The sequence below is a fragment of the Manihot esculenta genome, chromosome 12, assembly GCF_001659605.2.
Source record: "Manihot esculenta cultivar AM560-2 chromosome 12, M.esculenta_v8, whole genome shotgun sequence".
NCBI lineage: Eukaryota > Viridiplantae > Streptophyta > Magnoliopsida > Malpighiales > Euphorbiaceae > Manihot > Manihot esculenta.
In genome coordinates, this window is record NC_035172.2 from 32,858,933 (window position 1) to 32,884,929 (window position 25,997).

General features: G+C 35.8%; 1 protein-coding gene across 1 annotated transcript; it reads right to left on the minus strand.

Moving 5' to 3' along the window:
- Positions 1 to 2,483: 2,483 nt before the first annotated feature.
- On the minus strand, positions 2,484 to 25,997 carry LOC110628651 (glutamate receptor 2.8). Its single transcript, XM_021775434.2, has 5 exons — positions 25,667 to 25,997; positions 23,656 to 24,944; positions 23,250 to 23,562; positions 3,394 to 3,803; positions 2,484 to 3,254 (listed from the first exon to the last, which is right to left on the minus strand). The coding sequence occupies exons 1-5, from the start codon at positions 25,920 to 25,922 to the stop codon at positions 2,718 to 2,720; spliced, it is 2,805 nt and encodes a 934-aa protein (XP_021631126.1). The 5' UTR covers positions 25,923 to 25,997; the 3' UTR covers positions 2,484 to 2,717.

Below are 25,997 nucleotides of genomic sequence, written 5' to 3' on the forward strand. Positions count from 1 at the left end.
GTCCAATTCGAGATTATACCAAAAAAGTTTATGATGTCGACATTGGCTATATATGATGGAGCAGAAAAACTACGGGATCACGTGTTGAATTACAAGACCTTTTATAACAGTCCGGCCCAAACTGACCCAAATAACTTTTGGACCCATTTTTCACTTGGTCCAAAATCGTTAACCTAAATTATTTAGTAATTTTATACTAACTATTATATTCAATTTTGTTATTCCGTAATTTGCCGATGTAGGATGTGATAATTCTCCCTTACTCAATTTTGCAATGTCCTTGTTGTGATCTAGTTGTGCTGAATTGAGTACAATTGATATGCTAAGATCGGACCCCCAGGTATTATGGTTCGCTAGTGACTCGGGCGTGTCCACCTCGTTTCACACGGGTAGCCCTTTTCTCACAAGCCCACTAGCTCCGTATAATTTTTCTGACCAAGGGTGGCTCTGATACCAATTATAACAGTCCGACCCAAACTGACCCAAATAACTTTTGGACCTATTTTTTACTTGATCCAAAATGGTTAACCCAAGCTATTTAGTAGTGTATAGCTTAGCTAATATATGGGAATCATCCCACAAGCAAAGTGGGCTCCACAACTCTCCACTAAATTCAGCAATGTTCCCGTTGTGATCTTGCTACGCTGAATTGGATACAATTGCTATGCCAGGACTAGACTCTCGGATATTATGGTTCACTAATGCCTCGGGCGGCTCCACCTCGTTCTGTACGAGTAGCCCTTTCCTCGCAGGCCCACTAGCTCTGCATAATTTTTTGACCTAGTGTGGCTCTTATACCAATTGAAACATTTCGATCCAAACTAACCTAAATAACTTTTGGATTCATTTTTCACTTGGCCCAAAATGGTTAACCCAAGTTATTTAGTAGTTTCGTACTAGCTATTATATTCAATTTCATTATTCTGTAATTTACTGTTGTGGGACGTGATACCTTTATGGAGTTGCAAACGCACTCTGATGCTTTGATGTGCAAAGTCTTCCCCACGACCTTGACAGGACCAGCTAGACATGGTTTAATAGCCTAAAACTAGGAAGTATAAGGAACTTTGTCAATCTAACCAATGTATTCATCAGTAGGTTTATTACCGGAGTCCCAGCAAGAAAGAAGACAAGTTACCTGAAAATAGTTAAACAAAGGAGAAACGAGTTCTTGAGAGAGTATGTAGCCAGATTCAACTTGGAGGTTTTGCAGATACCCGAACCAGACGAAGCAAGAGCGGTAAAGGCCATATAAAGGGGAATGACCTCTTTAGAATTCTTCGGGTCCTTATGCCGAAAGCCACCAAACACCTTATCAGAACTAATGAAGAGAGTTGAAAAATATATAATATTATGTGAGTTTTGTGGCTGCTAGAGCAGGCTCTTTTTATAGCCAGATGGATGCAAAGTGTGCTGAAGCTATAGCATTCCGGGAAGCATTGAGCTGGATTAAAGAGTGTGGATGGGATCGAGTTCTTTTCGAATTCGATGCTCAGGTACTTGTGATGTCAGTTAATTGTGTTTTGTTAGATGATTTATCGTCTTTTGGCCTTTTGGTTCAAGATTGTAAACTGCTTCTATTTAGTTATGAGGAAGCAAAGTGTGTTTTTGTTCATAGATCTGCGAATGATGTCGCTCATGTTCTAGCAATATCGGCTCATTCTGAGTCAGGTCAAGGAGTTTGGATTGATATCCCTCCTCCTCATATTATTTCTTTGTTCTCTTTGAATTAATGAAGTTTTCTTGTTATTTCAAAAAAAAAAAAAGTTAAATATTAAACGGTTAGAGTCAAAAGGTTATTAATATTAAAAAGTTATTGTGTTAATTGATTTTTTTTTTTATAAAAATCGGCACTAAAATATATATTTGTTCAATTTTTGAATATAAAATTTGATGGAATGAAAAATTTTTGTGTTAATTTATATGAATCATATGAAAAATTCTTAGACAGATAATCATATAACCAAAACACATGAAAATAGATTCTATCTAATTTTTTCATAGAGATTCACTTGTTTATATCTAGATTTACGGTACATTGAATTTAAATAATTTTTTTTTCGTATATATTATGTTTGAACTCTATATATAAATCATAATTTTTTTTTAAATAAATAATAATGTAACCAAAATATATAAACGAAGATTCTATTTAATTTTTTCATAAAAGACTCACATATCCAATATCTTGAGTCATAGCAAAGTGAGTTTAGACAAAACTGACGTATATATTAAAATTTAACATATTTATATTTAAAATTGATGATAATTAGGCTTTATAGACAAGAAAAATTCAGCAAGCTAGCTTTTCTCGGCCTATTTCATAATATACATATTGACGATGAGCCCACGCATAGTTAAAATCAAAGCAAAACCCAGGCATTCGAAAACAGCAGCAACAAATGGATTGAAGCCTCCACAAAACAGTAGCTAAGAAGCATTGGAGCAGATACAGAAAAGCATAAAACAACAGACCATCAACATGGAAAACATCAGGCCACAATCATGCTATAAACACCTTTGTTTGGCAATACATCCGCTATTCCTATTTAAAAAATCCAAATCAGAAACATACATGAAAACTTCCTTAAATATTTATTATTATTATTGGATAAGGGGTAGCAAATTAAAACCCTAATCAAAGGAAAGAAAAATACAAATAATATCGAAAATCTTACCCCTTTAATTGCCATTAGTATAAACATAAAAGTAATTTTCTATGGTGAGTTAGGGGGGATTGTAGCTGTCGTTTCATTCTGATTGTCCTGATATCTAGCAACAACCTCAGCTCCTTGGGAAGGGATCCTGGAAAGATTATGTGTATGGTCATCAAAATTATGATCAGGTGAAGCTCCAACACTTGTAGCTGCAGGACTTGTTGTGGGATGAACTCTAGAATCATGATGAACAGAGGGATCTTTCTGGTCAAAATGCTTTGCCAACTCAAGAATTCTTAACCAAAAAGATATTCCTTCTGGGTGGTGGGTGGTGTTTGAAATAGGCCAATGAAACCAAATGAACTTCATGATATGAATCAATAGAGAAAAAATGGAAGCAAGTCCTGTGATGATGAACAAGCCCCCAAAGCTGGTCACACTAAGACTACCTGAAGAGTTTGGGGCAATTTGATCATCACATGCATTCTCGTCAGGAAAGTTACTCCGCTCAATTATGTCCATTTTACCTTTGTCTTGAGTCACATTCAAGATTGCTCTTGAAATATTTGAAACTAATGGGGACCCAAGTGGAAAGGCCTAACACAGAAAAAACAGTGATTCAATTATAATGGTATCCAGTACGTTGTTTTATAAATCTCCCCATCTTTTTAAGACGGTGAATAAAAATATAACATACGAAAATATGAGCATAGGTGGAGCTAGAGAGATGACTTACAAAGCCAAATCCATCTGTTTTGTAGGTTGGCCCCACCATTTGGAATTTGGAGCAAAATTTGGCCAAAAAGAGTTTGATGTAAGGAATTTCATCAAAAATAGCAGCAACACCACCATTGTGGATTCCAAGAGACAATGCTTCAGCATAATCTTCTGGGGTGCTATAATTTTTCAACTTGGACTCACTGAAGTTCAGCTGTTTTATTAAGAAATCCTTCACAAAAGAATTGCTTTGGTATCCTACAAAATGACCATTCCTTTGAATCTCTTTAACATCAGCAAAGGTAGGCTGCATTCTCTTCACTGTTAACATTGAAGCTAAACTAGCAGTGTAGCTTTGGGATATGATTAGCACCACAAAAAACCATATGATCACAACAAATCTTGTCCAGCTGCCCAACAACTTCTCCCCTATCACCCGTCATCAAATATTTTTTCCAAGGAATAAAATTTCGTCAAAATCAAATCACTACAACAAATACAAGAATTAACGGCAAAAAATTTATAAGAATATTAATTACTATTAAATTAATTAATATATAAAAATAATACAAATAATTATATCACCAAAAATCATGGTGGCATCAATAAAAAAATTTTTTAGTAACCATATTTGTTATTACTAATAATTATTCTTTTAAGAGTAATTATAATTTTGTTACAAAATGACTATGATCACAATTTTGCAGTGATGATTAATGGGTCTCGGACCGCCAAGCCTGCTACAGTCCAAATCAAAAAGGGTCTAGGCCAATCCAATACAGGCTCACAGCGCATATGGTCTAAGCCTATGGACCAAATAAGGTTCAAAGGAGTTCAGGGCAAATGAATTCGACTAATTATCAACGACCGCATGAGAACAAAGCCTGCAATAATAGGGATCCTGTCCAAAAAGGCCAAGAGGAATTAAATAGTCGCCTGACGAGAATCAATATCTCATACTCATGAACATGTTGTCCGCATGAAGGTGGCAGACAGGTAAGGGTGTAGTACGGAGAAGGCACGCCTGAAAAAGACAAAAAGAAATAGAAATAAAAAGGGGAATGATCAAACAACAAGGGAGCTCATTAAAAAAAATGCACCTAATCCCAAAACCATTTTAGATTTCAATCATCAATTGGCGTCGTTTGTGGAAAACAAAAGAGCAGTTGTTGATGGAGCTCAGAGCCAAGGATAATGTCAGTCCAATGTTGCCGACCACATTACCATTTATCAAGAGGGTCCAATTCAAGACTATACCAAAGAAGTTCATGATGTCGGCCTCATCACCATTTGTCAAGAGGGTCCAATTCGAGACTATACAAAAAAAGTTTATGATGTCGACATTGGCTACATATGATGGAGCAGAAAAACTACGGGATCACGTGTTGAATTACAAGACCTTTTATAACAGTCCGGCCCAAACTGACCCAAATAACTTTTGGACCCATTTTTCACTTGGTCCAAAATCGTTAACCTAAATTATTTAGTAATTTTATACTAACTATTATATTCAATTTTGTTATTCCGTAATTTGCCGATGTAGGATGTGATAATTCTCCCTTATTCAATTTTGCAATGTCCTTATTGTGATCTAGTTGTGCTGAATCGAGTACAATTGATATGCTAAGATCGGACCCCCAGGTATTATGGTTCGCTAGTGACTCGGGCGTGTCCTCCTCGTTTCACACGGGTAGCCCTTTTCTCACAAGCCCACTAGCTCCGTATAATTTTTCTGACCAAGGGTGGCTCTGATACCAATTATAACAGTCCGGCCCAAACTGACCCAAATAACTTTTGAACCTATTTTTTACTTGACCCAAAATGGTTAACCCAAGCTATTTAGTAGTGTATAACTTAGCTAATATGTGGGAATCATCCCACAAGCAAAGTGGGCTCCACAACTCTCCTCCACTAGATTCAGCAATGTTCCCATTGTGATCTTGCTACGCTGAATTGGATACAATTGATATGCCAGGACTAGACTCTCGGGTATTATGGTTCACTAATGCCTCGGGCGGCTCCACCTCGTTCTGTACGAGTAGCCTTTTCCTTGCAGACCCACTAGCTCTGCATAATTTTTTGACCTAGGGTGACTCTTATATCAATTGAAACATTTCGATCCAAACTGACCTAAATAACTTTTGGATTCATTTTTCACTTGGCCCAAAATGGTTAACCCAAGTTATTTAGTAGTTTCGTGCTAGCTATTATATTCAATTTCATTATTCCGTAATTTACTGTTGTGGGACGTGATACCTTTATGGAGTTGGAAACGCACTCTGATGCTTTGATGTGCAAAGTCTTCCCCACGACCTTGACAGGACCAGCTAGACATGGTTTAATAGCCTAAAACTAGGAAGTATAAGGAACTTTGTCAATCTAACCAATGTATTCATCAGTAGGTTTATTACCGGAGTCCTAGCAAGAAGGAAGACAAGTTACCTGAAAATAGTTAAACAAAGGAGAAACGAGTTCTTGAGAGAGTATGTAGCCAGATTCAACTTGGAGGTTTTGCAGATACCCGAACCAGACGAAGCAAGAGCGGTAAAGGCCATATAAAAGGGAATGACCTCTTTAGAATTCTTTGGGTCCTTGTGCCGAAAGACACCAAACACCTTATCACAGCTAATGAAGAGAGTTGAAAAATATATAAGACAAGACAATGCCCTAACCAACAGCCGATTTGCATGAAAAGATAAAGAAAGGGGCAAAAGCATTGATGGCAAGAGAAAAGATATTCTAGAAAGATGGATAGACAGAGGGCTAGAAGCACTGAACAAGCATATATGGGAGAAGAAAGACTAATAGCCATATCAAGCCCACATGCCAGCGGAGGTTACACATTGAATATATCACGAGTTGAGGTGCTCATAGCAGTCTAAGACAAAGACTACGTACAATAGCCCAAACCCTTGGAAGCTAATCCAAAAAGAAGGGACCTAGGCAAGTATTGCCAATTTCATAAGACTCACAGGCACAACACAAATAATTGCTACTAATTGATACATGAGATCGAGAGATTGATCAAGAGAGGTCATATTCAAAACTTCATGAAGAGGATGGAAGAATAGAGGCCACAACCGAGAGGGACTGAGGAAAGAGCAAGGAGACAGATCGGAGCGCTTATGAATGATGGTTGTAGTGGCAAGATCAATATAATAGTGGGAGGAACCGGAGGCCGAATGAGCCGGAGAGGAAAAAGAAAGGGGAAGGAATGGAGATGAGAGCAATATGGAAGTTATGCAAATCTCATCGCACACCCTAAATCATTTTCTTCTTCCTAGAGGATGCATAGGGGATATAGATGCCACATGATGATGCCCTGGTTATTGAAGCAATGATCCATAATTTCAGAGTTCAAAAGGTGCTGGTGGATGAAGGAAGTAAAGTGAATTTGCTCTCATATCGGGTCTTCCAGTAGATGAAAATACCAGAAGAGCAATTAGTGAAAGACCAAGCTCCAATCAAGGGAATAGGAGGCACCCCTATGGCAGTAGAAGAGAAAGTGAAGGTACATCTCACCTTGGGAGAACCTCCCCTGTCTCAGATACACTATGTCGTGTTCTTGGAGGTAAAATTACCATTAAGTTACAATGCCATTTTGGGAAGGCCAACATTGTATGACTTTGAGTCCGTAACGAGCATCATATACCTGACCATGAATTTTCTAATTGATGAAGGGGTTGGCATTGTCTGAGTACGACAGGAGGAAGCCAGGGCCATATACTGGGCCACGGTAGAGGAGTAGAGTACCAAATAGAAAGAGATTAACCCTGAGGTTATAGAGATTTGAGACGAAAGAAAGGAACCCAAAATTGAACCTGTAGATCAGGTAAAAGCCTTCCCACTGTCGAAGCAGCAGAACGATAAGGTCTTCAATATAAGCTCAGGCCTAGAACAAAGCCAAAAGGCAACGACAATGTAATACCCGGCGAGAGTCCAACATCGGAATTCCTGTCGACCGGTGGAATCCCGGATGTCGGAATTCTCTAGACAGGTAAGATTTATGTCTTTTCTAAAGTAATATAGTATGTTTGAAGGTTTTGAAGTTAAACTTAAAAGAGTTTTTGAAAGAAAAGAACCAAGGCAGAAAAGCCAGGTTCGGCCGCCGAAGTTGAGGTTCGGCCGCCGAACATGCATGGCTTTCGGTTTCACGTGTGGCCGCCGAAGGTGGTCTGGCCAGCCACCTATAAAAGACCCTCAGTCGGTTGAAAGGATAACTCTTGCCGTCTTCTTTCACTTTCTGAGGTGAGACCCTGTCCTTCTGAAGTTTTTCTTCATGTTTTCATTAAATCATGCAAAGGTGTGATTGATTTTATGTTATTTTGAAGGTTTTGAGCTAAAAACTTGAGATTTGGAAGTTTGGAGAGTTTGAAGGAGAGTTGCTCCAAAACTTCACATTAGGATCGTTCATCTTCTTGGTTTCAAGAGGTAAGTGAAGATCCTGACCTTGTTTTTATGTTTTCTGAAGGTTTTATGAGGTTTTGGGAGAGAGTTGCATGAATAGGGTTAAAGGAGAGTTTTTGCTATTTTTTGTACGAAAAGCTTGTTTGTGTGTTATGTGTTTGTGTTGTTGGGGTTTTCAGGTAGTTGTTGACCCCTTTGAGCATATACTTGGGTGTATGCAAGTTAAGGAATTGAGGTGTTTGAGATTGGGAGAGTTTTGTGCATTTTGGCGTGAGGCAGAGCAAGGTTCTGCCTTGCTGATGAACCCAGTTTCGGCCGCCGAAGAATGGTTGCTACGGGTTCTGGCGGCCTTAAGCCGACCTGAATCCTAGCGCCGGTGACGGTCCATTTTGGGGTCGTTACAGACAATGGCTTTGATTAGAAAGCATGCGTCGAGTTTTGCCTGGAAGCCTTTAGATATGCCATGAATTAAGCTTGAAGTAATGACTCACAAGCTTAACATTTTTCCCGATGCAAAGCCGGTAAAACAAAAGAAAAGGGTCTTCAGCAAGGAGAAACAAGAGGCCATGAAAAAAGAGGTAGAAAAATTAGGAGAGGTAGGGTTTATTAGAGCAATCATGCATCCACAGTGGTTAACTAACCCTGTGTTAGTTAGGAAGGCCAATGAGAAATACAAAATGTGTATAGATTTTACCGACCTAAACCAGGTCTGTCCTAAAGATTGTTATCCACTTCCAAACATTAATAAATTGGTTGATTCCGTGGATGCCTTTGATTTCTTATCGTCTTTGAATGCCATGTCGGGATACTACCAAATTTCGATAGATAAAAGTGATGATGATAATATGCACATTTAAGTAGTTTTAAAATTATAAAATACTTAGATATTGAGTTTGATTTTATTTAAAACAGGTTGATTCATTTGAATTTTGATATTTTGGTAGGTTAAATAAGGATTGGAGAATAACGAGAGAAAAATCCAATTTGGACTCTACATTCTAAAATTAAAAGAATCATGAGCGTAACCAAGTTCACAGAAGAATAAAAAGTAGAGTCATGCTTAAACTCTAACTCCCAAACTGCTGTGTTATGAACTATGTTATGGGCATAATATATTTGATGAAAGGAATTAGAGTCCAGTTTAAAATCTAAGAAATAAACAGATAACTCTCATTTACCAAGATGCACTCGACTTTGATTTTAGCTACTTGTATTTAGATTTAGTTATAACTCTTAGCACTATAAAAGGAGGATATTCTGATGTATAGAGGCATTTCATCTCTCATCTATCATTCTTAATTAGTTTAGGAGGCTAAAAACACTATTCTTATTGTGGTATTTTAATCATGAAAATGTATGGATAATTTTTTCTTTCAGTTAAAAGATAATTAAGGTTTCAGTTTAATTGGTTGTGAGATTTATGTAATTCTATTATTTCCTTAATTATTCTTGAAATTTATTTTACTTTCGTGTCTATTGCTTATTATTATTCCGTTGGTTGTTGCATTAATGCGCCATTGCTCAATTGATAGAATAATATGTTACTATTTAGGTTAATTTAATCCGTAATCGTTTAATTAAACTGGAATTAAGTAGTGAATTAGGTTGTCTAAGACTTTTCTAAGAAACAATATAATCTAACTTAAATGAACCGAATATCTCGTATTTATTGGTTAGAATCAGGTCTTTCTAATTCTTAATGTTGTAATTGGTTAAACTTTAGGAGTATCTCCTATAGTTATCCAAGAATTAGAACAAGTTAACGAGTATCTCTTAGCTAGTTTAAAATTTAAGAAACGAGTGGACGTATGAAGCATCTTCAATATCTATAACTGATTATAATTAATTTGGATTTATTTTTATTAGTTTCGACGCCAATCAAATTTTAGCGCCATTACCGAGGACTGATTTTAATTGGTTGTTAATTCTTTTGAATGACTTTATTTAATCTTACAGCTAAATCTTGAATTTGTTTATAGGAATGTATTGCGGCAACGTGATGTATCCAAATCTAAGCTTTTAAGAACTATCTTTTTCTTTTCTTGCATCACAACTTTCATATTTGGCAACTTTAGTACAAGGTATTGCTATAAGAAACTTGCAACAGCAAGTAGATGCAAGGGGTGAACTTTATGATCCTTCTCAAAAACAATATAATGCTTGTTTGAACACTTATAATCAAGGATAGAGAGATCATTCAAATTTCGACTATGGAGCAACACTGACCTATTCCCAAAATCCTCAATAATCTCAGCAACAACCAACATCTTCATCAAATTCAAGTATGTCATTGTCAAAAGTTTAGCAACTAACACTCAAGAATTTCAGTAGGAAACAAGGAAAAGGATTCAAAATTTGAAAATTCAAATGAGCCAACTAGCATTATCTTCCCAAACAATAGTCAACTCAAAGAAAAATGTAAGTGTTGTTATATTGAGAAGTGAAAAAGAGTTGCTGCAAAATCCTCGTGAGATAAGTCTTGGGCACGATGAAAGTGCAGACCTAGAAAATGAAATTCCAGCACTTGAAACAAATAGTAAATCGACACCAGCATATAAACAAGTTGAACAAGATGATATGATAATCAAACTTCCTTTTCCTAAAAGGTTAGCCAAGTCTAAAAAGGAGACAAGAGAATGAGATTGTTAAGAGATTTTATAAAGTGGAGGAACCAAAAGTGGAATTGAAGTCGTTGCTTGGTCAACCACCTCCATTCGTGAATGATAATTGCACTTTAGACAATTTGAAATTATCATTTCAATAAGTATTTCTTAATTCATTTTATGAAAGATTTAAGGTGGAACCAACTAAGAAGGTCACTTTAAGTGACCCAACACCAATTGTTTGATGGTTATGATATTCAAATAAAGTCTAGCTAAGACTATTAAATTAGAACTATTTCTTTCCTTATCCTTCTAGTTATTTTTTTTATTTTCTTTAACTTTATTAAAAATATATAGAAAAAAATTATTTCAGTAGAAAGAAAAGTAAGAACATGAAGATATAATATGCACAACACTTTCAGAATGATTTCTTATCTGATATGCTCACAGGAAGAATGTTTGTGCCTTTGGTTATGCCCATAACTAAACTTACGACACTATCAAACTATCAGCAAACCTCCTCCAGTCCATCTGTAGATCTTCTCCACCCACAAGATAAGTACTTGAATTTCTATTTTCTATTATTTGTTGATTTAAATAAGAATTTTAAGCGTGGGAGAAAAATATTTCTGATAACTTGCTTTATATAGATTTATTCCACATTAAGGGTAATGTGACTTAAGTGTGGGGGAGAAGTTTAAAGAGCATATATCTATGTCCATGATGTCCAGCTTTGGTCTTTTTAGTTTATTTATTTTATTTTAGCTTTGATTTTTTTTGTTTTATTATTCTATTTTTGTTTTACCTTTTATTATGTTTTAACTTCTGTTTTATATTCATTTGTCTATTTATAGTTTCTTTTTCTTTTCTTTTTTAGATACAAGAGAAAAAAATGACTTTCAGTGTTAAATTAAATTATTTTAGGTAGCTAACACAAATGAGTTTCTCTTATCTTTCTATGCAAATTATGAGGGGATTCTAATATTTTTCTTTATGAGTTGAAATATTCAACCTTATATTTAAGTAAATCGATATTGTTTGTTAAAAGACCAATAGTGCATTTTAAAATTCTACCTTAACCTGCTGCAGTGAGTCTCAATAATATTCCAGGAAACTAAGGTTTCAGTTAAAAAATTTTTTTGAATGGTTTATTAAAATTGACTGGTTCAAATGGTACGATATTTGTTCACACATTTTGAACAATTTTTTTTCTTGCACACATGTACCAAACACGATAATAAAGTCATCAAAGCCTCTCTATCATGATTCCATTTATTTGCTCACCCTTTAAACCTTTATTAAATCACTTACAGTGGATTGCATTCATTTTTGGGAGTCTCTTTTTATTGACTTTTTGCTCACCGTGGTTTAAATGGTTGTCACTAATCAATAATGAGATGAGCAAATATGATAATTGTGCGTATTAGGAATGGCATATACAGTGATTGCTGCACGGACTTACCCCAACCACAACAGTCAAATCGAAAAAAAAATAAGAAAATAAAAGCAAAAAATGAAAAGTATGTAGCCTTGATCAAAGACTATGAGCAGCACTAGTAGCTACTTGACAATGTGACAACTGCATAACCGGGATGGATATTACAAATATGCATCTTTGCGTAAAAAGGTTGATGAAATTATAAGCAAGAATAAGTACTTAAAGTTGAAAATATATTGAAATGGTAAGGGTAGCTAGTTGTCTCAAAAGCTGCATAGTCAAAGCAAAGAGTATTTGTGTATGAATGAAAACAGTAATTCGCTCTCTTTTGAGGAAGGCACCTTTGAGCCATAGTTGTTAAAAAGATACAAAGAGGGGAGAGATTATCTTAGTGCTGAAAGCAAGCCCAGAGATCGCTGCAACCCAAAAATACGCAGCAAAAAAAAAAAATTTCCCCTTTTAGGATTCAAGTGTTTCGTTTAATTCAAAAAGAATGATAAATAAACTAACCTTTTAGATATTGAAAATCCTATTAGGACTGATGGTACTGCTTCCGAAATGAACACTCTCAATAGTATCCACAAGAATATTTTTGTCTGGAGTGCTAGCTCTCTGAACGGATGGATTAGCTATGTGATCCAAATTTGTAACACAGAAAACGATTATAAAAACCCTCCTCACGCTTTCTGTAAAGCACTCAAAGAAGGTGTTTTTGTTCACTCATTTTCTCTCAAAAACCTTTCGTTTTCACACTTTTCTTTTCATAAAAGAGTTGTAGTAATCGCAACAGGTACACAATCGCGATACCAATATATCTGTGCAATAAGTCCTTTTCAAAAAAAATGAAAAGACCTTTTATCTTTAACCGTTACAGATAGGCTGCAGATATTATTATCTTATAATAATTACAAATAATTAATATTAGTTATAATAACATCTTTATTAATATTATAATTAATTATACTAATGGGCTCTTAGTCCATTAATATGACATAGCACATCAATGACGTTCTATTGTGTGTGACCCAATAGGCTCACATTAATTGATAATAGGCCTAGTCCAACAAGACCCATAAATCATAAACGGACTTTAATAAGACATTATGACTAACCAATTAATATGAGAATTGATAGTCCGATAAAACCTAATAAACAGAATATGTATTTGTAATATCCGGCTAGATTCCGACATCGGAATCCCTACCTTCCGGCGGAATTTCCGTTGGAATCTAGAATTCTGAAGATGTCAGAGTCTTCTAGAGGGGTAAAATGTGTTTTCTAAAATATCTTCACATGATTTTATGGTTTTATATAGAAAAGAAATTGAGTTTTTAAAAGAATAGGCCAATGAGGCATTTGCCAGGTTCGGCCGCTGAAACTCAAATTCGACCGCCGAACATGGGGCTGTTTCGGGAGTGCTTTAGGCTTCCGAAAGTGTTGAGGGCAGAAGCCAGGTTCGGCCGCCGAACCTCAAGTTCGGCCGCCGAACATGCATGAGTTTAGGAGGCACGTTAGGCTGCCGAAGGTGGTCGACCAGGCCACCTATAAAAGGCCCTCAGACCGAAAATGGGCGAGTTTTCTCCCTATTCTTGAGCTCAGGTGTGTTCATGTCCTCCTTTGGTTCATTTTAAGTTATTTCTTCAAATCCTTCAAGTTTTAACAAGTTTTAGTTTGGGTTTTGAAGTTTTGAGTTCAAAATTCAAGTTTTGGAGCTTGGGTTCTCCATATCTCTAGCTTGGGATCGCACCACCCTCGATCTTCAAGAGGTAAGTGTAGATCCTTGTTTCCCTTTATATTTAATGAAGTTTTAAGTAAGTTTAAGGAGTTTTAACGCTTGAGTTTGGGTAGATATGCATGTTAGGGTTTATGTGGGTTTTATGCCCAATGTTTGCTTATATGATGTTATGTTGAGGAGTTTATGCTGGTTTATGTCCCTTTATGCTTGTAGGAGTGTGTATGCATGTTTGGGAGAGAGTATGTGAGGTTTTGGTTTGTTTTGGAGGGTTGGGAGGCTTGTATGCACAAGGGCTGAGTTCTGGATGAACTCAGGTTCGGCCGCCGAAGGAAGTTTCGGCCGCCGAACCTGCCTGTGGATGCATGGTTTGGCCGCCTAACCTTGCCCCCGAAAGTGGAGTTTCGGATCGGGAGCAGACTTTCGGCCGCCGAAAGTGCCTGACTTTCGGATCTGGAGTGAGGGTTCGGCCGCCGAAAGTGCCCCCGAACCTGCATGGCTTTCGTCTCTGGAGGAGACTTTCGGCCGCCGAATGTGCCGCCGAAGGTGCCCTGTCCAGCCTTCCTTTGCTTGTTTTGCATGCATGTTTTGAGGTGTTTTAGAGGGGTTTTTGGGGAGATGTTTAGCGTTATGTTAGAGTTGTTTGGTCCCTCATTCGAGTCAACCTGTGTAGGATCGGACCTGAGGAACCGAGGTGGTCAGCAGTGTTAGCTGCTTCAGAGTTAGTCCAGAGCTAGTCAGAGGTGAGTAGAACTGAACCTTATGTTTTTAAATTAAATCAAATGTTTTAGCATGAGATATGCATCATGAATAACATGTATATGTTAGGTTGTTTGCATTAGAATTCACGAATATGATGCATTGCATAATACGATGATGATGATGTGGATGAATATTGAATGATCCTCTAGCCCTCGATACGATATGATATGATATGATATGAGATGAGATGGAAAGTCCAGGTGAGACCGTATCGCCCCTGGCAATATGTATATGTAAGAGAAGACCAGGCGTGGCCGTATCGCCCCTGGCATAGTTGGACATGTTATGATATGAGTTACGTAAGAGAAGACCAGGCGTGGCCGTATCGCCCCTGGCACAGTTGGACATGTTACGACATGTAGAGGGCTATTGGTGACAAGTTCATCCTTGATGTGATATGTTTGTGATGTGATGCATTTCATGAAAGCATATGTTTAAATGCTTTTTATTATTGTTCTGCTCACTGGGCTTTATAGCTCACTCCTCTCCCCTAACCCTAGGTTTGCAGGGTCAGCAGGGTCAGAGATAGTTCAGGAGGTCAGTAGGTCATGGTTTTGGTTAAGATATGTAATAGAATAGTAGTGGACATGATGGAATGTAAAATTATGTAATGATGTAAAAGGATCTATAGTAAAGAATTGTAATGAGGTTTAGTATTGCGCTTAGCCCTAATGTTTATGGTTTGTTCCTATTTCACATGATCTTTATGTATGTTTAATGATGTTTAGTGATGTAATGTTTATGGACTGAGCTTGACATGTGGTATGCTGACCCTACTTGAGCATTTGATGAGGGCTCAGTATAAGGGTTCTATGGTTTCAGACATAGGGCATGTACAGGTCAAGCTTGGTAAAATGAAAAGTTTTAAAGTTTAGTGAAAATGTTGATCATGTATGGGATTATACCATTTGTACAGGATGTATGTTAGGCTTGCTACGGGTCCCGGCGACCTTAAGTCGATCTGGATCCTAGCGCCGGTAGCGGTCCGGTTTCCGGGTCGTTACAGTATTAATCTTTTTGTCACACAATATCTAGTTTAAACATAAGTCATGGTCATTGTCAAACTTATAATATTCAAACTTATGATTTCTCGATCTTTAAGTAAACTGATAAAATCAAATGATAATGATCACATTATCAATTCATTTGAGCACGGCAATGCATTTCTCAGTCTCACTTATCGAGGCACCTAGAAGATATTTTTCTCAAAGAAAGGGACAAATTCTATCTTGATTGTTCAATATCATCTATATAATTTCTATTATGCTCAATCATAACCTTTATGATTATCCGATTAAAGACAATATTTGGTTATGTCAAAATATAACAGTCCTTATGTTGGAAACTATGGCAATCTCAAGTCAAAGGATTAAAACATAAATATCTTAAGATTCACTTATGATAATAACTCATGTAGTGATCTCAGTGTGAGTCCATCAAATACTTTATTCTCTAACAAGTATTTATGATTATTGATTTATATCAACATACACATAATCATCTCATGATTATCAATCAATAATCATACTAGTCATTTTTTATTATTATCATCATAATAATAAGTAATCAAGGATGTTAATCATTATTATGTAACATGCAAATAAATAATAATGATAATAAAAGCTCTTTTATTAATAAACAAAATGACATACAAAAAGTCTAAGATAATGGTCTAAGGCAAATACACTAACAAGTGCATGTTAGCTACACTATGATGATTCAGTTTAGGGGTCTAGAGTAGTAAACTAAGTGGAAAACAGGATAAAGTCGAAAAGGATTTCATTGTCATAATTGTCTTATTCTTGATGACAAGTAAGAAGTTAGGTGTGGGAGTATTTGATTAATCATAATTTCAACATATTTTTCATACTGTTTTTAACATTGAATTGAGTATTTTTTTAATTAATTTTGTATTTTTTGATAATATTTCACAGAAAAAGCAAAAGAGAACTAAATTTGATAAAAAGGGATTAAAAAATACTAAAATTGACTTGACCAACGATTTGAATAAATCTACCAAATGATCATGCTTTACAGAACTAAGAATTACCTAGATTCTCGAGCTGAGCTGACTATATTGCAATTAAAAGATTGAAGCAGCAGTTTGCCCAAACCACTGGGCAAATCAACAGTCTGCACAGAGACCTTACAGTGAACGAAAAATTAATTCAAATTTGAAATAAAACACCAAGTCTTCTCATTTAAAGCCGCGGGACCCCATTCGATTTTTCCTCCTTAAGCACTGTATAATATCCTCCTTAAATCAAGAAGTCCTCTCCCAAATGGAAACGTATTAAAAGAAGGATTCCTAAATAAGCAACAAGGATTTCCTATACTGAGAAGGACTCTGCTAGGGTTCAGTACCTATTTAACCTTGTTTTTCGGACAGTAGTGGATCATCATCTTCTGCCCATCTCTTCCAGCCGAATTTCTTCTCTTATCTTTTGTATTTTCTTTCAAAGTCATGAGTGGCTAAACTCTTTATTTCTAGTTGAATTTAGGTTGAAATTTCAGTTTATCTATGAATTGTGAGATCTAAATATAATAGTTCATGTTTATTCTTTCAATATTTATGCAATTTCAATTCTTAATATTATTATTATTTTGTTATTTGATCAATAGACCCATTATTCATATTTTAAAAGTGATATATTATTAGTTTGGATGCTTGAAGTCCGTAATTGTTTAAGTTATTCAATAACAAGTAACAATTAGTGTAATCCATTAAGAAATTACATTATCTTGCTTCAACTCACCACACGGTTTAGTTTGTTGGTTAGAATTAGGTCTCTCTAATTCTTAAGGTGGTTGATAAATTAAAATTTCAAAGACGTTCTTTAGGTGATTTTTTGACTAAGGTTAATTAGCTAACATTTTTTAATTAATTTAAATCTAAGAAGATATTGGTTATGTGGAACGTCTTCCATAACTGTAACTAATTTATTAGAATGAATAAAGATATTTTTATTTCTATGATCAATTTACAAAACTGAAATGGATCCTAAACTTCAACTAGAATTTATTTATATTGATTTTATTCTCTTTTGATTATCGCTTTCTTTAATTGCTTTGATTTTTATTTATCATTAAAACCTCCCTTTTACTTTTATTGTTTATTTTTCTAGCTCATTGTTTGGAAATTTTTAGTGTCAATTCCCTGTGGATTCGACCCTATTCACTCTATAAAAAATTCATATTTGTTAGTTTTTAGTAGGTTATTTTTTGTAGCTTCAATTCATATTTGTTATTTTTTGTAGCTTCAATATCCATTAAGCTTTCAAAAACCTCCAAAAATACCTTAACTCTCCACACGTGCTCAGCAACCCTTTAGCAAGGCAAGAACTCTTGATCTACTTGGCTGCATCATAATAGGGCGTGAGTGTTTTGCTGGTGAGGGAGGAAGTAGGGGTCCAAAAACCAATTTTCTACATTAGCAGGGTACTTAAAGGTATCGAAATCAGATACATGAACATAGAAAAACTAGTGTTCGCCTTGCTGTTAGCAGTAAGGAAGTTCAAGATGTATCTAAAAGACCATCAGGAAATTGTAATGACAGATCAACCCCTAAAGAGGATCTTACATAGGCTAGAGACTTAAGGACGAACTAGCTTGGTCGATAGAGATCAGCCGTACTGCCTCATTTACCGGCCTCAAACAGCAATCAAAGCGCGAGCTCTAGCAGATTTTATAGGTGAGTGCTCATTCAGTTAGTACAGTTGAGAAGGAGCAGAATAAGGCGCCTTCACTACCAGAGAAAGGGGAAATAGAGAACAGACCTGAGCCCAAGTTTACGTGAAACCTATTTGTGGATGGGTGATCAAATGAAATTTCAACACATTTTTCATACTATACTTAGCATTAAATTGAGTATTTTTCTAACTAATTTTGTATTTTTTTGGTGATATTTCACAGAAAAGCAAAAGAGAAGTGGATTTGATAAAAATGTGTTAAAAAGCGTTGAAATTGACTTGACCAGCGATTTGGGCAAACCTACCAGATGATTATGCTTCACAGAATCCAGAATAGTCCAGACTCTCGAGTTAAGTTAACTATATTCTAGTTAGAATATTGGAGTAGTGGTTTGCCCAAACAATTGGGCAAATCAAACAGTTTGCTCAGAGACCTGATAGTGAATGAAAAAATAATTCAAATTTGAAATAAAAAAAACTAGGTCTTCTCATTCAAAGCTACGGGACCCCACTCAATTTTTCCTCTTTCAGTATGGCACGATATCCTCCTCAAATTAAGGAGTCCTCTCCTGAGTGAAAACATATTAAAAGAAGGATTCCTAAATTGAATAAAAGAATTCCTATTCCCAAAAGGATTCTATTAGGGTTCAACACCTATTTACCCTTGTTTTTCTGGACAACGGTGGATCATCATCTTTTGCTATCTCTTCCAGTTGAATCTCTTCTCCTCTCTTTTGTATTTTCTTTCAATGTCATGAATGGCTAAACTCTTTATTTCTAGTTGATATCAGATTGAAATTTTAGTTTATCCATGAATTGTGAGATATAAACATAATTGTTCATCTTTTATTCTTCCAATATTTATATAATTTCAGTTCTTAATATTATTATTACTTTGTTATTTGATCAATAGGGCCCATTGTTTATATTTTCAAAGTGATATATTGTTAGTTTGGATGCTTGAAGTCCGTAATTGTTTGAGTTATTCAACAATACGTAACAATTTGTAACACACCAAGAAATTGCATGATCTAGCTTAAACTCACCACGCGGTTTGGTTTATTGATTAGAATTGGGTCTCTCTAATTCTTAAGTCGGTTGATAAATTAAAATTTCAAAGAAATTCTTTGAGTGATTTATTGACTAGGGTTAATTAGCGAACGTTTCCTAATTAATTTATACCTAAAGATAGATTGGCTATGAGGAGTATCTTCCATAACTAGAACTGATTTATTCGAATGGACAAAGGTAATTTTATTTCTATGATCAATTTTCAAAACTGAATCCTGAACTTCAACTAGAATTTACTTGCCTTGATTTTACTCTATTGTAATTATCGCTTTCTTTAATCGCTTTGATTTTTATTTTAACTCATCATTAAAAACCCCTCCTGTTTACTTTTATTGTTTATTTTCCTAGTTCATTGTTTGAAAATTTTTAATGTCAATTCCTTGTAGATTCAACCCTATTTATTCTATACATAATTCATATTTGTTGATTTTTAATAGGTTATTTTTTGGTGGCTTCGACACCCATCAATGGGGCATCGGGATGGTGCAGGGATCCTTTTAAAGGGACCTGATGGATTTAAGGTATGTTATACTATACAGTTTGACTTTCCAGCATCCAACAATATGGTTGAATATGAAGTCTTGTTAAACAGCATACAAATAACCATGGAAGTGGGAGTAACCGACCTCCGAATGAACAATGACTCGCAATTAGTGGTAAATCATATAAAGGGAGTGTACCAGGTGAAGGACCAAATTTTGCAGAAGTACCTGGACAAGGTACGAGCACTGGAAAGGGAATTGAGTGAACAAGGAATTGTAGTTTGGTATGAGCAGATATCCCAATATGAAAATGAAGAGGCAGACCTGCATAGTGAACTATTAGCAAAAAAATTAGAACAATTCTCAGATGAGGTGTATGTACAGCAGAAATGTACCCTAACCTTCGAAAAACCGGCTTCAATAATGAAGATAGATGAGGAACAAAGCTGGATGAGCCCATATATTGAATATCTTGAGGCAAGAAAGTTACTAGAGGACAAAATAAAAGCTCAGAGAATTGCAGCTAAGGCAGCTAACCATCAGGTGGTAAGAGGGACATTGTATCGAAGAGGGAAATCCTGCCAGTGGCTAAGATGTGTAAGGCCTGAGGAGGGGATTAGGATAATTAAAGAAATATACCAAGAAATTTTTGGGGTCAATGAAGGAGCTACTATGCTAGCAAACAAGATTTTTCAACAAGATTATTATTGGCCGATAGTGAAGAAGAAAGCGGGAAATTTTGTAAAAAGATGTTACATCTGCTAAAGATTTGCAAATGTGATCAATGCGCTAGCAACTCTATAGTCAAGTATATCCAACTCATGGTCATTTTCACTATGGGGAATAGATATACTAGGACTATTTTTGAAAACCGTAGGGCAAAAGAAATTTATGATAGTAGCTGTGGAGTATTTTTCCAAATGGCCCAAAGTAAAAGTAGTTCCCAACATCATGGCTAGAAAAATGATAGATTTTGTATGGATAAACATCATTTGCAAATTTGGGATACTAAGGACGCTATATCAAATAACAAAAAGCAGTTTGATTGCAAGTTATTCTTAATGGCCTATCCACAGACGAATGGCCAAACAAAAGTAACAAAAAGAGATATTCTCCAAGGACTGAAGAAGCAGTTAGATGTGGCCAAAAAGAGTTGGGCGTCCGAACTACCCAACAGCTTGTGGGCATTTCAGACTACATCCCGGACTCCCACAGGAGAGACTCCATTCGCACTGACATATGGAATAGAAGCTATAATTCATGTGGAATTGTAGATACCAACACATCGGATACAGTTCAACGACAAAGACCTCAATAGCAAGAAGCTGAGAAGCAACCTGGACGCCCTTGAGGAAATCAGAGATGAACCGCAGGTACAGATAGCAGCATATCAACAAAGAGCAGCCATGTACTATAACCAGAAAGTTCGCGAAAGAAAATTTAAGGTAGGTGAATCGGCCCTAAGAATACTAGAATAACTGGAAAAAGGGCAGCTATAGGTAAACTAGCGCCGACATGGAAAGGCCCCTTCAGAGTCACGATGGTCATTAAGCTAGGGTTATATAAAATCGAGAATCTGCAAGGAAACCCGGAGCCCTACACCTGGAACATCCAACATCTAAAGAGGTATTTCCAATAGAAAATTTGATGTAATATTAACATGAAAGAAATGAAATTCCTTTTATGAGTTCATTCTCCTCCTAAAAGCTTTCGGTTATAAAAATTTGGCAAAAGAAAGAAAAGCTCAACCACGGCAGGTGCTGGCCTCAGAAATTGACTCCTGACACCAAGTAAGTTGAGTGGCAAAATAAAAGAAAGAAAAGTCCAACCATAGCAAGTGCGGGCCTTCGAAATTGACCTTTAATACCAAGTAAGCCAAATTGTGGAACAAAAGAAAGAAAAGTACAACCACGATAGGTATCGTCCTTAGAAATTGATCCTTGGCACCAAGCAATCCGAGTGGCAGAACAAAAGAAAGGAAAGCCCAATTACAGCAGGTGCCAACTTCGGAAATTGACCCCTAACACCAAGTAAGCTGAGTTGCGGAATAAAAGAAAAAAAAGTTCAACCACGGTGGTGCCGGTCGGAAATTGACCGTGGCATTAAGTAAGTCGAGTTGCAGGATACAAGAAATAAAATACCAACAACGGTAGGTGCCGACCTCGAAAATTGATCCCTGGCACCAAGTAAACCGAGTTGCAGGACAAAAAGAAAAGAAGAAAAGATCAACCACAACAAGTGTCGGCCTCAGAAATTGACCCTTGATACTAAGTAAGCCGAGTTGCAGGAGAAAAGAAAGAAAAGTCCAACTACAATAAGTGTCGATCTCGAAAATTGACCCTTGACACTAAGCAAACCGAGTTGCGGAACAAAACGAACACATAAAATTTTAAACTTAGCAAACATCAGCCTCAAAAAGAGGTTCTAGTGTCAAAGAAACAGAAAAATCATTTAAGTCATGAGGTTTAAATAATCTCCAGTGTGGAAATTAGTTGCATTAATAAATTGCATTCCTGTCAGTGAACGGTAGAGATCGGATACTCGGAAAGCTAGTTTAAGATTAATCAGTTATAAAATACAATTAAGACAACAGCCATGTCAATTTAAATCTGCGAGTAAAGTATCAAAGCATATTAAACCAAAATAAAGCAAAACTCAAACAAGCACTAAAAAACTAAGATTATGGAAATAACTAAGAAAGTTGAAATATTATTCATCATCTAACTATACTATTAGAATTTGTTACAGAAGCAACAGAAGGAGGGAGAGCGAAATAGCAGAGATGATGCAAGAACGAGAGCAATGGGTGAAAAGCGAGATTCGAAATTGGGAAAGAAGAAAGAAATGACACTTATCAAAATTCCTTCCTCGAGCCGAGTAAAAGTAATGGAAGTCTCAAAATTTACTCTCTCACTAATCATTGAATAATTGGTAAAGGAATAAAGGGGCACTTGATGCCTAATGGGTCTCGGACCGCCAAGCCTGCTACAACGCAAATAAAAAAGGGCCTGGACCAATCCAATATAAGCCCACAGCGCGTTGCATAAAATGAGGTTTAGACCAACTAAGGTCTGAGCCCATGGGTTGATCTGAGTCCATGGGCCGAATAAGGTTCGAAGGAGTTCAGGCAGATGAACCCAATTAATTACTAATGATGGCATGAGAACAAAGTCCGTAATAATAGGGATCGTGTCCAAAAGGGGCCCAGAGGAATTAAATAGCCGTCTGACGATAATCAGTATTTTGTACTTACGAATAGGTTGTCCGCATGAAAGTGGCAGACAAGTAAAGGTGTAGGATGCACGCCCGAAAAAGAAAAAAAAAATAAAAATAAAATGGAGAATATCAAACAAAAAGGAACTCAAAAAAAATACACACACACCTAATCCGAGACTAATTTTGAATCTCAATCATCATGTAGCATGGTATACAACAATCCTATACTGTTGTCTATAAAAGTTTATATTTTTGCAGCAAAAAAATTTTGCTACTGCTTTTAGCATTTTTTGCAGTGAATGATTTAAATAATAATTTTTTTTTAAATACATAAAATTAATTTTAATATTTCTCTATTTCTCAGCCTATACTACAAATATTTAGTTTTCTATATACATGTAGCCTAAATTTAATAACCAATGATGAAATTGAAAAAGAAAAGTAATAATAAAGGAGAAAAATTTAGAGAAATTACTGTGTGCAAACACTAGTGTTGAAAAGGAGAACCAGAAAACTGTGCTGAACTGTTGATCTGGAGGCCCTCTGAAATCTGTATTTATTCGATGTTCGAGCACCCATACCACTAAACCTGTGAAGATAAAAGCTAGAGCAGTTGTCAGCCAAAGATTCCGGCTCAGTGGCTTTAAGAAAATCCACATATTGTCCCTTTCATCATGTTTCATCAGAACCACCATGGAAACTCCTGATTCTGAGAAAGGCAATGTAAAGTCTACAAACAATGAACGTTTAGCCACTACTGTTATATCTCCCACAGCAGCATCAACTTCCTGCCACACATTTTGTTTTGATTATAAATTTAACATATATTTGATAAAATTATGGAGTTATAAGTGTAAGAAATCAGATGATCATCAACCAACCTGTTTTCTGATTTGATCAAGAAGTTGATCATAAGTTCCTCTACTCTTCCTGTCTTTATCAGCAAAGGGAATGAACTCATATGGCAATGGAAATGGTAACATCTTATGCATTTCGCGGAAAACATCTGCAGAGAATCCTGAAACAATAGGCTCAGCAGTTTCAGGATGCCATTTCACTTTCATAAACTCACTAAATCCAGTTTTCACTGGAACCCCAATTCTTAATTTCCTTGGTTGCTCAAGTGTGTCTCCTGGCCATAATGGTTGTTTGAATTTGTCTTTCGAAGTTAAGCTTTTTGAAAGCACTCCATTTAGACTATAATATCCGAGAATTCTTTCTTTGTTTCCAATCACATTGAATATTTCCAAGGCTTTAGGTTTCAGCTCTCCCTTAGCTAAATGGAACTCCCCACTTAGCCCTTGAAAAGATGTACTCAGTATAGATTTCAAGAGTTTTGGCCCCATTGAAGAAATTCCTATGGCAGCTTCAAGATTAATTCTTGTGCTTTGGCCAGTGCGATTATGCTTCAAGCTGCTTGATTTTACATTATCAACAGTCTTCTCCACTGCCATTGCTATTGCCCAAATTGTATCATATGCCCATAAACCAAAGAGATTTAATTCATCTAACTTCCTATTTGAAGAGAAATTTTTTTCCCATCTAGGTTTGAATTTTTTAAGCTTTTCTGAATTGGGAATATATGGCCTTACACCCAATACACCTAGCATGGAATCCATCATCACCTTTTCATCTACAGGATCTAATAAGATTGATAATCCTTGTGTCACTAGCCATGCATAGCCTTCTCCCATCATCCCCACTTTCTTGGCGAGTGAAAAAAGCCTAGCTCCATTGGTGGCTGCCATGTGCACAACAAAAATACTTCTGCGCTTGTTCTTCATGTTATTGAGTTCTCTTGTGATTTCATTGTCTGTATAAGACGCAAGAATGTTGATCCTACAGAAGATTCGAGTGCCTAATTCTTGGAAAGAATCTAACAAATATGGAATCAAACCATTTCCATAATCTGTGTCTTCATAAATGATAACAATTTCCTGCCAACCATAAGCATGCACAATGCTGGCAATGGCTTTCACTTGAAATGAATCATTATGAGCTGTTCGGACAAAGTATTGACTTTTGGCTGGTGAAAGAGAAGGACTAGTGGCTGAGAAGGAAATGATCGGAACTTGTGCTTTTCCTCCTAGCTCTATCACAAAATTAGCTTGTGATGAACTTTGAGGCCCTATAATGGCTTGCACTTCTTCATTCTCCATTAAATCCAACACTGCATATTTCATATAATTATAATGAAATTATATTAGAAAGAAAAAGATAAGGAAAAATTATAGGCCTAATTAAAGAAAATGCAAAGCATATTTTTACAATTTTGATATAATTGATAAAAAAAAAATTTTTATTATATTTAAGGCAATTTTTATTCTCTTAATCTAAAAATTTATTATCACATGTTAAAGATTTTTTGTGATGTTCAGTTACTTGATTGGGAAAAAAATCCCACACTAGCGATTTACAGGAAATTAAAGTTATTAAAGTTGTATACGATAGTTAGCATGAAATTATTAAGTAATTTGAATTAATTATTTTAAACTGTTAAATTTACGCCAAATAAAAATGAATTAAAAAATTATTTTGATCAATTTGAACGTTGTTATTTTATTTTCTATAATTTAATGTATAAATACATGAATATATATTGAAAATATATTAATGAAGAGTAAAGAATATCATAGTTTTATTTATAAAAAAAAAAGAGATTGATATTGAGAAACAATATGCTTAATTAATCAAAATCTCCGCCAACCCACTCTCGAGTAATTCTTGCCTGCAGCTAGATGCGTACACCAACTCATCAACAACTTACATTTTACTGAAAAATAGCAAGTCTCATATAAAAAATACGAGGTTTTACATTGATTGCATTATTGAATGATATATTTTCACCAAAAATAAATAATGAAATACGCTTAACGAGTATGAAAAAATTACCAGCAGAAGCTGCAGAAACAACATCACCTCTGGAATCTCTCTTTATGAGAGAGAGCCTTGTTTGATAATTATCATTTGCAGCATAAAAATCTGAGATTGCCATGGCCATGAAGTTTTCTGCCATTTCTCCTACTGTTGAGTTCTGATCAAGAACTATTCCTACTGGCACTTTAATCTCTTTCCCTATCAAGCACTCGAACCTCAGAGTAACCAATAGAATGGAGAGAAGAGAGAATATCCATCTCTGCTCAGCCATTTTCAAGAATCAAGATTGCAAGTAGCTAGCAAGCCTTTTTCGACTTAAAACTAGAGCAAGTTAATGGGTCAACAT

Coding starts and splice junctions, on each gene's coding strand:
- LOC110628651 (XM_021775434.2), bottom strand. CDS start 25,922: ATGGCTGAGCAGAGATGGATATTCTCTCTTCTCTCCATTCTATTGGTT. Junction 23,563..23,655: donor TTGATCAAATCAGAAAACAG/GTTGGTTGATGA, acceptor AATGTGTGGCAG/GAAGTTGATGCTGCTGTGGG. Junction 3,804..23,249: donor AACACTAGTGTTTGCACACA/GTAATTTCTCTA, acceptor GACGGGTGATAG/GGGAGAAGTTGTTGGGCAGC.